Raw genomic sequence first — 15,872 nt, 5'->3', positions numbered from 1 at the left:
TAGCATACTCCTACTTCTATTTCTTGTATATACTTTTCCAGTTGCTGGACAATTGCAGAGCTTAGCTGGACTGTTGCTCTGTTCCATCTGTATATTTTTGTTCTGTTGCCCCTGGTGGGTGTGTTCTACTGGTGAAATAGGACTTACCCTGGGAAGGTGATGGAGGAGCGTAGAGCATTGACTGAAAGGTATGACTGTGCCAGGCTGTTGCTTGAATAGTCTGTGGGACAGCCTTCCCAATTGTGACACGGGTCCTCAGAGGTTAATTAGGGGGTTTTGCACTGTCCACTGTTGTGTCGGATGATCCATCCAGTTTTATTCTTACTCTGCTTTTCCATTGCATTTTGATACAACTGAGTGGCTTGCTAGGTCATTGCAGAGGTCAACCAGATGAGTTTTATAAAAGTCCAGTAGTTCCATGGTCACGTAACATGATATTGTATTTTTATTACAATCTTATTCGGTTATCTGAGTTTATAAATTGATCATTTTCAGGAAAAACATCCTAGGTGTACTGTACAGAAAAGCTACAAAGATGATCAATAGCTGAAATGATTGGTGGTTGAAACCCGAGGCAGGATTTGTGCACTCCTGTTCTCACTGTATCCCCCCCCACACCCCAAGGTTGGAACATCATGTTATGGTAAAACCATTTTGTTTTCGTCTGCCTCTTTGAATTTAAGATGAAACAGAACGCCCTGGAATGGGTGATGGTGTGAAGTTGTAGTAAACTCTGTCTGGTAATAAACCAATGTGACCTGGTTGCCATGGGATAGAGGCTAAGGGTGCAGGTCAAAGTTTATTGAAAGTCGCATGCAAGTTTTAAACTTGGACATATTGGAAGAAGCAGCAGGCTTTTCTGCTGTACAGCCTCTCAAACAGAATCAGACAGTCTAAGTTCTCAAGGGAAGGCTATTTGCAACAGGTACTGCTATGCCAGGCAGAAGAAAAGGATTGCTTTTGGGATAGGCTCCAAGCAAAGGGCTGGGAAAGACTGAATACATGTTTAAGGAAACAAGGATTGTGAAGTGTTAGAGACCACAGTATCACCAGAGGGTGCCTTGCAACAGGAAGCATTTATTAGGAAGGCAAAGGTAGTTTTAAGAAATTTATATTTCTACTGGTAAACATTAGAAATAAGGTATAGTTTTAAATGTATTTAATTTATTGTTTCTGTGCCTGGATGGGTAAAATCTATAGCTAGATTTATGCTATAAAAAGATGTTTAATCGTGTTGAGATTGGTTTCAGTTCCAACTGTGATTCCATTGTGCGTGGAGAGGGCTAAGTTGTGAGGAGTAAATAAATCAGCAATGGTCACTTGTAGGATAGAGAAGCTTTTGAGTTTTAGTTTAACTAATTTGATTGTTGTTGGAGGTTGGTAGTCAGAGAGAAGGCAGTTGTATCTCTGCAAAAAGCAGTTTATTTTAGAGGGCTAAAGAGGGAACATCTTCAGCTTTGCTGGATGACAAGCCATACATTGGAGTAATGGAGAAGAAGACTGATGCTGTAAACTTTTGAAAACAAGTCACTTTCATTTTTTTTTTTAATTCCAATTTTAACCTCCAAGATTCCCGCATTCACTTAACTACAATTTGATGAATTGGAAAAAAAATGAGCATATGTTGACTCCTAATTTTCCTAAGTTGCTTAATGTATCTGGAGAAAAGTACTTCCATTAGATGATCCTTATGTATCTGGATCATTTTATTTGCAGCAATGTATTTGGTGAATTGTATGTAATGTTTGCTATCTTTTCCTTTTTTTTTAAACCCCTCCCTATTGTAGTGGATTTGTTTTCTTGCGGTTGATTTGTCCAGCCATTCTCAGTCCACGGATGTTCAGTATCATTTTAGGTGAGTTATATCTGGTGAAAAATTTGCATTGCAATTAATATTTAGAACTAAGCTGTCCTTCATTTCTTGGGGCATCCCGCAGCATGAGCTTCTTTGATCCAACTTACGAAACTTACAAGTTTCCTCCTCTTGTACATATGAATAAAACCCTTTGGGATGCGAGGGAGGAGATTGCTGAGCCTCTGGCGATGATCTTTGCATCATCAGTGGAGATGGGAGAGGTTCCGGAGGATTGCAGATATTGTTCCTTTATTCAAGAAAGGGAGTAGAGATTGCCCTGGAAATTATAGACCAGTGAGTCTAACCTCAGTGGTTGGTAAGTTGATGGAGAAGATCCTGAGAGGCAGGATTTATGAACACATGGAGAGGTATAATGTGATTAAGAATAGTCAGCGTGGCTTTGTCAAAGGTAGATCATGCCTCACGAGCCTGATTGAATTTTTGAAGATGTGACTAAACACATTAATGAAGGAAGAGCAGCAGATGTAGTATATATGGACTTCAGCAAGGCATTTGATAAGGTGCCCCATGCAAGTCTTATTGAGAAAGTGAGGGGGCATGGGATCTAAGGGGACATTGCTTTGTGGATCCAGAACTGGCTTGCCCACAGAAGGCAAAGAGTGGTTATAGGTGGGTCATATTCTGCATGGAGGTTGGTCACCAGTGGGAGTGCCCCAGGGATTTGTTCCGGGACCCTTGCTCTTTATGATGTTTATAAATTACCTGGATGAGGAAGTGGAGGGATGGTTGGTAACTTTGCTGATGACACAAAAGTTGGAGGTGTTGTGGATAGTGTGGAGGGATGTCAGAAGTAGCGCAAGATATTGATGGGATGCAAGACTGGGCAGAGAAGTGGCAGACGGAGTTCAACCCAGATAACTGTGAAGTGGTTCATTTTGGCAGGCCAAATAGGATGGCAGAATATAATATTAATGGCAAGACCGTTGGAAGTGTGGAAAATCAGAAGGATCTTGGGGTCCAAGTTCATAGGATGCTCAAAGCAGCTGCGCAGGTTGAAGCTGTGGTTAAGAAGGCATATGGCATAGAGGCCTTCATCAGTCGAGGAATTGAGTTTAGGAATCGAGAGATAATATTGCAGCTGTATTGGACCCTGGTCAGACCCCACTTGGAGTACTGTGCTCAGTTCTGGTTGCCTCATTACAGGAAGGATGTGGAAGCCATAGGGTGTAAAGGAGATTTACAGGGATGTTGCCTGGATGGGAAGTATGCCTTATGAGGATAGGTTGAGGGAGCTCGGCCTTTTCTCCTTGGAGAGACAAAGGATGAGGGGTGACCTGATAGAGGTGTATAAGATGTTGAGAGGTATTGATCAAGTGGATAGTCAGAGGCTTTTTCCCAGGGCTGAAATGGTTGCCACAAGAGGACACAGGTTTAAGGTGCTTGGTGAGTAGGTACAGAGGAGATGTCAGGGGAAAGTTTTTCACTAAGTGGTGGATGCATGGAATGGGCTGCCGGCAACGGTGGTGGAGGCAAATTTGATAGGGTCTTTTAAGAGACTTTTAGATAGGTGTATGGAACTTAGTAAGATAGAGGGTTATAGGTAAGCCTAGTAATCCCTAAGGTAGGGACATGTTCAGCACAACTTTGTGGGCCGAAGGGCCTGTGTTGTGCTGTAGTTTTTCTATCTTTCTAAAACCAAGTTCAACATCTTCCATTTTGTTGATATGCAATAGATAATTAAAATTAATTGGTCTGAAGATTTGGTTTGGAGAATCAAAAACTGCCTTCATAGACCTTTAAAGAGCATGGCTTAAAATATTTGTGGTCCTAACTAGAAGAGCTACATTTTTGATGTCAATAGAACCTTTCTAAAATAAAAACAGAAAATGCCAGAAATACTCAGCAGCAGCATGCCCTTGAAATTTTTGTTGTCAGTGGCCTATTCAGTGCACCACCCTTTGGCCCTTTAATTTCTTTTTTAAAGTGCTGTGCACACACGTTGACTTCTTGGGCTACTGTTTAAAGAAGAACATTGCTCAGCAGGTCAAGCATTATCTGTGAGCAGAGCGTTTCAGGTCAACAATCTTGCATCAGAATCTGCAGAGTATTTTCAGTCTATTTTTCATTTGTATAAGAGTTTTCCTAAAGATATATTGGTATCCATTTAATATATGCCCTCACTCCTCATTCTTCCTACCAAAATGTTTGACATGCTCTTTTCCGTGTTAAAGTATGGAGTTTGCACATTCTCATCATGTCTGTGTAGGTTTCCCCCCACAGTCCAAAGATGTGCAGTTTAGATGAATTGGCCATGGTAAATTGCCCCTTGGAGTCCTAAGATGTGTAAATTATGGGTTTAGTGGGGTTAAAGCATGGGGTTACGGGATAGGGTGAGAGGTGACCTGGGTATGATGCTCTATTGGAGGATCACTGCAGACTTGATGGGCTGAAAGGCCTCCTTTTGCATTGTAGAGATTCTAAACTTCATCTGTCATTTGACTATTCATTTCACCAATCTGTGTTTTCTGAAATCAGTTGCTGGCCTCCATGCTATTTGAGTTTGTCACCTGCAGACTTTAAAATCAATCCCGTATACCCATGCTTGTAATTTGCAGAATTATTTCTGAATGTATGATCATTGATTAATTTAGCAGAAATCAGACAAGATTTAAGTAAACTATGTAATGACAAAATGCACACTGCAACAATAAATTTTTATTCCTTTTTTTTAGATCCTCCTTCTTCCACAGCTGGAAGGACTCTCACTCTTGTTGCAAAGTCTCTTCAAAATTTAGCAAACTTAGTGGAATTTGGAGCCAAGGTACACAATATGAATCTTAATTTTGTTTATCCCTTTGCATCCTAGATAATCCTTCCACAGTTTTTTAGATCATGTTTCAAATCACGGTAACATCACATCAAAGCATCTATTTTCACAACAGGGTCAATGCCATTTCAGTATTATAAAACATTTCACAATAAAACAAAATGCTGTCGAAAAGATAACTGGAATGGATTTCATGGGGAAAGAAGTACAAATGGAAGATGTAACAAAATATTTACTGATGTTTTTATGTGCTTTGCAATTAACACACACATTTGCAATGAGGATTGTAGAAAGGAACCCAGAAGTGTGGTCACTGAGTAATTGTCTCAATCTCTCATCACTATGAAAAAATATTTTTAAAAAATGATTGGGACATAAAACCAGAACATTTATATCGCTGAAGTAATTTTAAAACAAATTTTCAAAGGCAACTAAAATAATTAACGTTTGGAACAATCTACCAGAGTAATATTCTTAGTTCATTTGCTAATAAACTAATAAGTTAGCACAACTTAGCAGAATTTATTTAAATAATTTTACATTTAAGGTGAGTTTGTAATGTTCTGTAAGCTACGTGATATTCAGTGTCTAAGTTAAACAATCTATATTATACATTTATTTTATTACAGGAGCCTTACATGGAAGGTGTAAATCCATTTATCAAGAATAACAAGCATCGAATGATTATGTTCTTAGATGAATTAGGGGTAAGTACATTTGGCACTGTTACTTGCCCAAAAAGTGATCCTCTTGAAGACAACAGTTGGAATTTCTGGACGAAGGCAGGTTTTTTCTAACCTTGTTTTATTCTAAATTAGTTAGTTAACAAGGTCCATAGTCACAAGTTTCATTACCTTTAACATAGAGAAATATACACCACACCAAAGAAGAGATGTTAGGAGCTGTGACCAAAGGATCATCAGGAGAATGCATTTTAAAGAAGAATGGGAAATAGAAAGGCAGAGAGACTGGAGACTGGCATCCCAGAGCTTAAACATAAGCAGCTTAAAGGCACAACTGTGGAGTGAAGCTACTTTGGATGCAAAAAAACAATCCAAATCCACAAGGGAGTTCTAAGGGGCTGGAGGTATAGAAGAAGCTGGTGAATAGGGAGAGGTATGGTTAAACAAAAGTTTGGGAATGTCATAACATGAGAATTATTGTGAGGAGCGAGATCAAATGTATTATAGCAAGTCGGGCTTTATGTGAGCTGGTCTGTGCAAGATAGGACAATGGGAGACCACGCAGCAGAGCATTGTGATGCTCTGAGATGATTAGACATGGATGAGGGTTTCTCCAGTAGATAAAGTGAGGTAATGGCAGAAATTGGTAATGTTAGGTAGGTGGAATAAGGTGGCTTCGTGATGATGAACATGTGGTAGGTGTGAGTCTGGTTAAACCTGGTGCAGTGTAGTCTGCAGGATGCAGCAAGACATGGACAACATTCAGGTTTCAGTTATTTGTTGCATGTCACTTAAGTGCTAGGCGTTGAGTATCTCCAACAACAGACAACCTAATTAGATGCCTTTTGACAATCAGTGGCATAACCATCAATGAATTCCCTACCATCAACATCTTGGTGATTGCAATTGGCCACAAACTTAACTGGACTGACCACATTAATATGGCTCTGACTGCAGCTCCAACACTCAGAAATCTGTAGCTTTTTTCCTGATTCACCACACCTTGCCTAGGATTTTTTGCTCTCATTCGAGTCAGACAGGTTTGGCGATGCCAGCACAGAATATCACGAGGAGACCAAATTTTCATTTCACGTTGACGTAAAAGCAGGAAGCGATAGTCCCCTCCTCCCAATAATGATGAGCCATTCATTATTAGGAACCTCACTGCAATAAATTAGCATTTCATTATCAGACTCATAAGACAGAATCATTCCTCATGTCAAATAATGCATCCATGACAGCGTGATACATGACAGGTTTTAAAAGGTATGCACCTGACTAACTACTCCCAGTGGAGCTGAGGTAAATGCAATCCTGGGTGGGGTGGTGCCTGCCTGCCTTTTTCTTCAAAGTCCCACACTATATATGATGAAAAGGTTGCCATTGCCAATTGGTGGCCTCAACACTGCTTTTCCCACCCAACATTAGCCTTTGCTTTCGTTCTATTCTCTCCCCACTGATGCTGTCAGATCTGCTGAGATTTTGCAGCATTTTTTCTGATTATACATACTTTCTATTATGTTAAATATTTTCCATGTTTCCCTTACCTAAATCTTTAAATCAATAGCAGTTGTCAGTAAACCAGGAAAAATGGTCTTTATTATTTACCTATGTTTCACAAACATACTTTGTTAATTTTACTTCCACAATTCCAAGAATTTTTTCAGCTTTTAAAATAAATACTGGATTAATATTTCAATGATGTGAACTTTCTGCTTTACTAAATACCATAGTTTGGAGCATCTGCATTTCAAAATCCTCTTGGTTTAATTGACCACCTGTATCAATTGTATTTGAAAGTGCAACTCCATTCAATAAATACAGCTAAAATACATAATCCTATTAGTACTATTGTCTTCATTCTCAGAACATGGGATGTTTTACATGATGCTATTATTGTTGTCCTTTACCGACAGGTATGTTTCTATTAAAATTCAGATGTCACAACATATTTAGCTTTACCTTAAGAGAAAAAGAAATGTACTTTTGAAAAGCTCGCTGTTGATTCTAGCTTGACTCCCATGTTTCTTTATTAAATGAGATTTTATTTTATCTTTAGAATGTCCCAGAGCTTCCTGACACTACAGAGCACTTTAGGACTGACTTGTCTCGTGACCTGGCAGCTTTGCATGAAGTTTGTGCCGCACATTCGGATGAACTTCGCACCTTAAGCAATGAGCGAGGAGTCCAGCAGGTAACCTGTATTTTTAATTCACCTGCTTCTTTAAAATTAAAATTGAAATGTCACAAGGAATTCCAGTTAACATTTTTGGTTTCATGGTGTGTACTGGTGTGCAGGAACTGAATTCCTACAAATTGAAGCATAATTGTTTACTCATCCTGATCTTCTAGATTAACAGGTATAGGAATTCAACTAAATCTAATCAATTAATCACTGTGGCTCCTAAAAATATTGCAAGCTAGGATAAAGGAATCAGTCAGTATGCACTCATTTAAAGTTCTGATTCATTGTTACTCAGTATCTCATCTTGGAATGTGTACATTTATGAATGTTAAATGAGGTACTTTTGATGCAAGTGCCTTTCATGATCAAATAAACTGTTAGCATTTACTGTTGAGGCCCATATAGGAGCAGGAGTAGACCATTGAGTGCTTCGAGCCTTCTCCACCATTTAATATGATCATGGCTGATCCTCTATCTCTCGCCATGCCCTCGATGTCTTTAGAGTCTAGAAATCTATTTCCTCCTCGATATATTTAGTAACCTGGCCTCCACAGCTTTCTATTGTAGAGAATTCCACAGCTTCACCACCCTGAGTGAAGAAATCACTTCTCATCTCAGTTCTAAATGGCTTGCCCCATATCCTGCGACAACATCCCTGCATCCAGTCTGTCCAGCTCTATCAGAATTTTATATGTTTCAATAAGGTTTCCTCCCATTCTTCTAAATTTCAGTGAATACAGGCTTAGTCGATAAAATCTCTTCATACAACAATCCTGCCATCTCGGGGATCAGTCTCTTGAACCTTCACTCCACTTCCTCTATGGCACGTCGATCCTTAGGACTACTCCCTGCTCCCTAAAGGATCCGTAGAAAAAAGATTATTAATTAACCCTTTCTCATTGTATAATACCAAATCTCGGATAGCATATTCCCTAGTTGGTTCCTCAACATACTGGAATAAATAAAACCTATCTCATGCACAGGAAATTCATTTGCCAGAGTATTATTGCTAATTTGGTTTGCCTAATCTATATGTAAATCAAAGTCACCTATGATAAATACAGCACCCCTGTTACATATATCTAATTTACTGTTTAATTACATGCTTGATTTCCCCACTACTGTTTGGAGGCTTATGTACACTCCCACTAATCTTTTCACCTCTGGTTGCATCTTAGTTCCACCTAGACTGGTTCTTATCTAGATTTTCTGAGTCAACATCCTCTGCCACAATTGCACTGATTTTTATCCTTATGCCATTCCATCACCTTTTCATTTCAGTCTGTCCTTCCTAAATATCATCAAGTACCCTTGGATATTCAGTTCTCATCCTTGGTCACCTTGCAGCCATGTCTCTGTAATCGCAATCGTATCATATCTGTTTATATCAATTTGCACTATTAATTTGCCTACTTTATAGCATTCAGATACAGTGCCATTAGACATGTCTAACATTTTTAAAAAGTCATTTGCACTAAGGCTCAATTTGCTGCTAGCCCTTGTTTCCTCTGACTTCCAGTTTTGTTTTCTACTTTTCCAGCTTTCATTTCTACCATTGTTTTCTCTGTCTCCTTGCTCAGTTTGCCAAGTCCCTGCCACTCTTGTTTAAACCTTCGTTATCAGCACTAGAACATGGGAAAATCAAGAACCAGATGTGACTGTGTAAAAATAAGGAGTCACCCATTTAAGTTAGATTGTGTACAGTTTAGTTACAATAAGGATGTAAATAAGATTGAAAGGGTGCAGAGAAGGTTCACAAGTATGTTGCTGGGACTTCAGAAGCTGAGTTACAGAGAGAGATTGAATACGTTAGGACTTTATTCTCTGGAGCGTAAAAGAATGAGAGGAGATTTGATAGAGGTGTATAAGATTTTGATGGGTATATATAGAGTGAAAGCAAGCAGGCTTTTTCCACTGAGGCTAGGAGAGAAAAAAAAACAGAGGGCATGGGTTAAGGGTGAAAGGAGAAAAGTTTAAAGGGAATATTAGGGGGGCATCTTCACGCAGAGAGTGGTGTGAGTGTGGAATGAGCTGCCGATAAAGTGGTATATGTGGGGTCACTTTTAACATTTAAGAAAATCTTGGGTTCATGGATGAGAGGGGTATGGAGGGATATGGTTCAAATGCAGGTCAGTGGGACTAGGCAAAAAATGGTTTGGCACAGACAAGAAGGGCCAAAAGGCCTGCTTCTGAGCTGTAATTTTCTATGGTTCTATTGAGATGAGGAGAAATGTTTTCTCTGAGGGTCATGAGTTTTAGAACTCTCTCAAAAGGCAGCAGCAGAAGCAGGGCCTTTGAATTTTTTTAAGGCAGTGATAGATCGATCTTGATAAGCAAGGGGGTGACAGAGTTTCAGGAGTAGGTGAAAATGTGGAGCTAAGGTTACAGTCAGATCAACTGTGATAATATTGGATGACAGAACTATCTCGAGCGGTCAAATGACCACCTGCTCCTAATTTGTATGTAAACCTAGGGCTTGAACTACTGCAGCTGATGGTACTTATTTTATTAGGGACAGGGGGTGTGTCCTGAAATTCACACATCCCAATCTATGTGAGAACTCCACAGGTCTAAGCTGCCCTACCATTCCTTTGTATGTGAGACTATTCAACCACTACTTGAATAAATCAAGACTCACTAGCTACTCATGAATGAGCAGCTTCTTATTTTATAGAAAGATTAACTGTATGATCTTAAAATACTTAGATTATTGGCTTCCTTTCTTTTCCTCCATATTCTGACATGTTTTTGGATCTGATCTCTTGCCATTCTTTTTGATTCTTTGCTCTGCACACATCCCTTTACATCCTGGCCTCTGATCCTCAGCTATGGTTCTTCCTATCTGGCCTTTAATCTCCTGGCATACTTTGAGCAAATTAAGCATTAAACAATAAATTGAAATGTATAACAAATTGCTGGATAAGCTTTCATATGTTGGTTATTATATTTGATGCCATTCCTGATGTCTGTCTTTTTCAGCATGTCTTGAAAAAACTTCTGGCGATTACAGAACTGTTGCAGCAGAAGCGAAACCAGTATTCTGCATCTAATAGGTAGCAGCCTTCCTGTTCAGAGAATTCTGCATGGATTAACATGTCCCAAGTTTGTCAGAGGGCAACTCACAGCAATCTCACTTTCTTTTGTTACTTTTGAAATAACACCCATGTACAACATTCCTTCTAGAGTGTGAACTATGCAACAGAAAAACAGCTGATTGATGTTTGCATCAGTAACTTAGCTATTTGTGCAGGCCACCTTTTGCACTTCCTTTTTTGAACCAATCACTAGCCGCTGAGCCTTGATGTTCCAGTCATCTTTCACAAAGCTAGGTGAATCCACAAGGTGACTTTTAAGGTGTTTAATGTTTCAAGTTGCCAAAGTTCCCAAGATCTATCCAGAGCTGCAGTTTGAAATGCCAGTCAACTGACAAGATGAAGAAACAAGTTGAACTACTTGTGTTTGTTATAACTGGAGTATGGGCTGTAAAGTGTTTATACTGTAATTTCTGACTGACTACTTTTATGGATAAGATTGCTTACATCTTTAATCTCTGGTTATATTTACAGTTTGTTGAAAATATCTAAATACCAAGGTTCCTCACTAAAGACTGGTTATTTTATATTCTAGAAAAGAACTCTGCAACAAGCATTCATTGCATGACAAATGTGCAGAGAAATCACAGCATTTGTTGTGCCACTAATTTTGATCAGTTTAATTACACTGTATGATTGACTGAGTCTTCCATCAAAGACAATAGTGAGAAAAGTTCTGTTAAAGTTACTTAATCAAAAGCTTTGTATGTATAATGTTTACAAATGTAAACAGATTCAATAGTTGAATAAATTTATTGATCATTGTATTGGAAATGCATGCACTTATTAAACCATTTTGTAAAGTAGCCTGTTACTTTGACTTTTTGTTTCAATAAATGAAAAGTAGTATTGAAACTAACACTAGTTCAAAGCCATTCAACTAATCTATTTTAATGACTTTGGACTTCAGCTACAGCAATCAAAACTTTATCAGGAAGGAACATGATAAATTATGTTGAATTGTGATGTAAATATTTTTTCTACTAATTGTATAAATATAATCATTTAGCTGCTGTATTTCACTGTGAGCCACTCAACTGATATCTGCCACTTACAACTAGTTAAAGGTTTGAAAGAGCACAGGAATCCTGCCCATAGTTATCCTCACTTACAAACTCTTGTCTCTGTTGTAAGACCATAAGACATAGGAGTAAAATTAGGCCACTCGGCCCATCAAGTCTGCTCCACCATTCAATCATGGCTGATATTTTTCTCATCCCCATAACCCTTGATCTCCTTTCAAGAACCTATCTCTGTCTTAAAGACGCTCAACATCCTGGCCTTCACACCTTCTGCAGCAAAGAGTGCCATATATTCACCACTCTCTGGCTGAAAAAATTTCTCATAAGTTGTAAAGGATCATCCCTTTAGTCTGAAGTTGTGCCCCCCGGTTCTAGATTTTCCTGCTAGTGGAAACACTCTCCACGTCCAATCTATTGCGGCCTCACAGTATCCTGTTAAGTTTCAATAAGATTGGATGTAAATTACATTGCAACAATGGTTATCTGTGTTCTGCGCCATCCTCCTCCACTCCTAACAGGATTTCATTGTGTTTGGTCTGTTCATTTAAATGTAAGATGCCTTTACGTTCTTTTGCAGTTGTGCACAGACAGTATCTTTAGAGCGGTGAACTTGTGAGCAGCCTGTACTTATGAACTACTTCTACAATTACAAGGAACACCAATCCATTCAATAACCAGCTGATCCTACTTGATAGAGCAAATTCTCTGGGCCCAGATAAACTGCCAGCTATACAGTTCCAGAACGAACCACATAGTCAAGCTGTTCCAGTGCAACTATAACAGGGCATCTCCCCAACAATGTGGAAAATTTACCATGTTCTATCTCTGTCAGTGAAAACAGAACAAACTCATGTGTCTACTCTTGATCATCAGTAAAATGATGATGAAAGGTGTTGTGAACATCACTATGAAATGGAACTTACTGATACTCAATTTGGATTCAGCCAGGATCACTCACTCCAAACCCAATTGCAGCCTTGGTCCAACTAAAGAGCTGAATTCCAGCGGTGAAGTGAGAGTGACTGTTCTTTAACATCAAGTGAACTGAGTGAAATCCAACCAGTGGATTCTTTCCACCAATTCCCACTGCCAAATTAAGTTTTAAGTCAGAGGGAATTAGTGAAAAGAATCCACTGGCTGGAGTCATCATTCTGGCATAAAAGAAGATAGTTGTCGTTGTTGGAGGCCCAGGACATTGATTCTCTGGCAGTGGCAGGCATAGCCATCTTAAGTTGCTTCAATGAAATTCCCTCCAATACAAGATCAGAAGTGAAACCATTTGATGGTGATTGCAGTGTTCAGCACCATTCTTGACTCAATGTAGCAGTCTGTGCCAACACACAGCGAAATCTAGTCAACCTTTGGCCTTGGAATGATAAACACGAGTGCCATTTTGGCCGATAAGTGCAAAGAACATTTCCCCTGGACATTCAAATGCATTACTATTGACGAATTCAAAATCCAGGGGTTACCATTGAGCAGAAACTTAACTGGACCAGCAGAATGAATAGCACAGGAGCATGAGGTTAAGAATTCCTATGATCTGTCTACACCCTCCCAAAAAAAAGGAATGCCATCTATTTATAGGATTATTCCTCACTTGCCTTGATGAATAGTTACAGCAACACTAAAGAAACTCAACACCATTAGGCCAAGCAGCCCATTCACCACCACAAATATTCATTTGCTCTACTACCGGTGCATAATATCAATGCACCAGAGCAACTTGTCAAGACTTCCTTAACAACACTTCCAAACCTACAACCTCCACCACCTAGAAGAACAAACATGCATGAGAGCACCATTATCTTCAAGTTCCCTTCCATGCCAAAGATCATTGTGACTTGGAAAAATATTGTTCCTTCACTGTCACTGAACCCCAACAGCATTGTCGTATCATACATACACCAGAAGGACTGCAGCAGTTTAAGAAATCAGCTCATCACCTTCTCAAGGAAAATCAGAGACAGGAAAAAAAATGTTGTCAATGATCCCCAAATTCTATGAATTTGTGACTACTTCAAAAGTATTTAATTGGGGATAGATTGGTTATCCTCCAATCTGTAGGAACTGTTCCAGAGTTTATAGAATCTTGGAAGAGGACCATCAATACACCATTTCTTGAGTACTCCAGGATGTAGATTATCAGGCCCTGGAGATTTATCAGCCTTAAACCCCATCAGTTTCCCCAACACCATTTCACTACAAATACAGATTTCCTTCAGTTCCTCCCTCTCACTAAACCATTGTTCCCCAACATTTTGGGTATGTTATTTGTGTCCTCCTTTATGAAGGCAGAACCAAAATATGTATTCAGTTGGTTAACCATTTGTTCCTGTTTCTGACCAAGGTTTATTTTTAATTACATGCCTAATTTATTACCAAATGTGACAAGACCAATTACTGAAAATACAGTCCTATTTCCCCTATCTCCAATGTCTAACTTGTACTAGAGAAATATAGAATCATCAAAATTTTTGGCACAGGAGGCAGCCATTCGCCATAACACGTCTGCACCAGTTACAAAATAACTATCCAGCCTAATACAACTTTCCAGCTTTTCATCCTTAGTATGCAGGTTACAGAACTTCAAGCGCATATCCAACTACATTTAAATATGATGAGGATTTTTGTCTCTATCACCCTTCAAGACAATTCACACTCCCGCCATTCCTGAGGAAAAGTTTCATAACTCCCCTCTATTTCTTTTGTGATAATATTGTGCTATTAATATATTTTATGCTTAATAGGAGACTACTTAGGCACTGTTTTGTTAGAAGCAGTTGGTTTGTCTGGCGAGAATGTAGAAGATGCCAAAAAAACAGAATAATTACTCATTCTATCCATGTAAATATTTATTTAGCAGAAGATATAATGGGGTGTTTGTTTTTGATTAAAGTAATAAGGTAAGTTAGGCATACAGGGACAGAGTTGTGTGATACTAGAAATGGGAAGAGCTAGACTTGTAAGCAAAAAGTGTTTTTTTCATTTTACAATAAAATACAGTTACTGCCTGGAGCTGGTAGAAAGAAGACAGTCTCTCTTTCCAGAAGTTTTCTCAGGAACAATTAACAAAAGGTTAAACCAAGTATACCTGGGTTTTTCTAACTATGGTTATAGTGTGTTTTAAGGCTATGAAGATAAATGTTCTTCACTGAAACTAATATAGTGATATGTTAGAACTTAGAATTGTTTCCTTTCATTTTAAGTATTGTTTTAACTGTTAAAGCTTAAGCTAATTCATTTGTTGTTGTTAAATTGACAAATATACTTTGCTTTTACCATGTAACTTATACAACTAATAGCTCTAATAACCTTCTACCTGAAGGCTATGCTTGATCTCAACACCACTTGAGCTATGCTATGGGTGACTGATAAGTATATGAAAGTGTTGGACTCAAATTTTATCATAAGAATTAATATGTTATAAGGAAATATACATCAATCTAAGCAAATTAAAATGGTAAATAAAAGATACAGACTTTTTTGTTGAATACATGATTTACTCCTTTATAAACTATTGCAAACAATTTTAAGTAATTATTCAGTACTGTGATAGATATCATGGAATGAATACCACAGGTTTGTTTCACAAAGTTTTATTTCTATTATTGTCTCTAGCATTGTTTAAAATGCACAATATAATTTGTAACCAAGTAAACAATTCAGTAGAAAAAATCTTTTACATATATTCTGAACAATGAATAAAATCAAAACTTATTTTTCTTGAAACACAGAAGAGAAAGGGCATTCTGAAAAATATTCCAAACTTAAGTTGTTGAGACAATACAAATTTTGTTTCAAATACCGAGCATGAGACTAGGACACTTAAAACATGCATCCAAAACAATTTACATACTGATATTGACAAATCAAACAGCTCAGCAATGCAATCATTTGAAATTTGCTTTGAAATTTGTTGCAGTATTTTCAGAACCATTATTTTGACTGAAGTAAAAAAGATCGACTATCAAAAGTCATTTACAAAACAAGATATTTTTGCATTAGAAGTGCTGCCTGTTTCTGTGGAATGCAGCTTCAGTTGACTTTTTAAAATCAAGCTTCTGATTTCTATCCAGAAGCACAACTGGATTTACTCAAACTTATGTCTGAATGTCACCCCTCAGAATGAACACCAAATCAGGAAACTACAGCAGCTGCTACTCCATGAATACTTTGAAAATATAAATCAAGCAGCAATTTACATTGCATCAACTAGATCGTCATCACTCCATTCCTCCTACAAA

The 15,872-nt window shown here is 38.3% G+C and overlaps 2 protein-coding genes across 4 annotated transcripts in view; one reads left to right on the top strand and one right to left on the bottom strand.

The window, feature by feature from the left end:
• rasa1b (RAS p21 protein activator (GTPase activating protein) 1b) overlaps positions 1–11,409 on the top strand; it is a 200,196-nt gene extending 188,787 nt beyond the window's left edge. For all 3 annotated transcript variants that reach the window (XM_080189167.1, XM_080189166.1, XM_080189168.1), the window contains exons 21-25: positions 1,788–1,855; positions 4,549–4,637; positions 5,273–5,350; positions 7,386–7,520; positions 10,491–11,409. In XM_080189167.1, the coding sequence (XP_080045293.1) occupies positions 1,788–1,855; positions 4,549–4,637; positions 5,273–5,350; positions 7,386–7,520; positions 10,491–10,568 (448 nt within the window). In that variant the 3' untranslated portion in view covers positions 10,569–11,409. The remainder of the gene's footprint in view (positions 1–1,787; positions 1,856–4,548; positions 4,638–5,272; positions 5,351–7,385; positions 7,521–10,490) is intronic.
• Positions 11,410–11,846: 437 nt separating this feature from the next.
• ccnh (cyclin H) overlaps positions 11,847–15,872 on the bottom strand; it is a 46,253-nt gene continuing 42,227 nt past the window's right edge. Inside the window, exon 9 of the mRNA XM_080189163.1 lies at positions 11,847–15,865. Within this exon, the coding sequence (XP_080045289.1) occupies positions 15,827–15,865 (39 nt within the window). The 3' untranslated portion in view covers positions 11,847–15,826. The remainder of the gene's footprint in view (positions 15,866–15,872) is intronic.

Source organism: Carcharhinus amblyrhynchos, chromosome 5, assembly GCF_965287045.1.
Source record: "Carcharhinus amblyrhynchos chromosome 5, sCarAmb.v2.hapA, whole genome shotgun sequence".
Lineage (NCBI taxonomy): Eukaryota > Metazoa > Chordata > Chondrichthyes > Carcharhiniformes > Carcharhinidae > Carcharhinus > Carcharhinus amblyrhynchos.
Note: the sequence above shows the minus strand (reverse complement) of the source record. Positions and strands in the feature narration are given on the sequence as shown.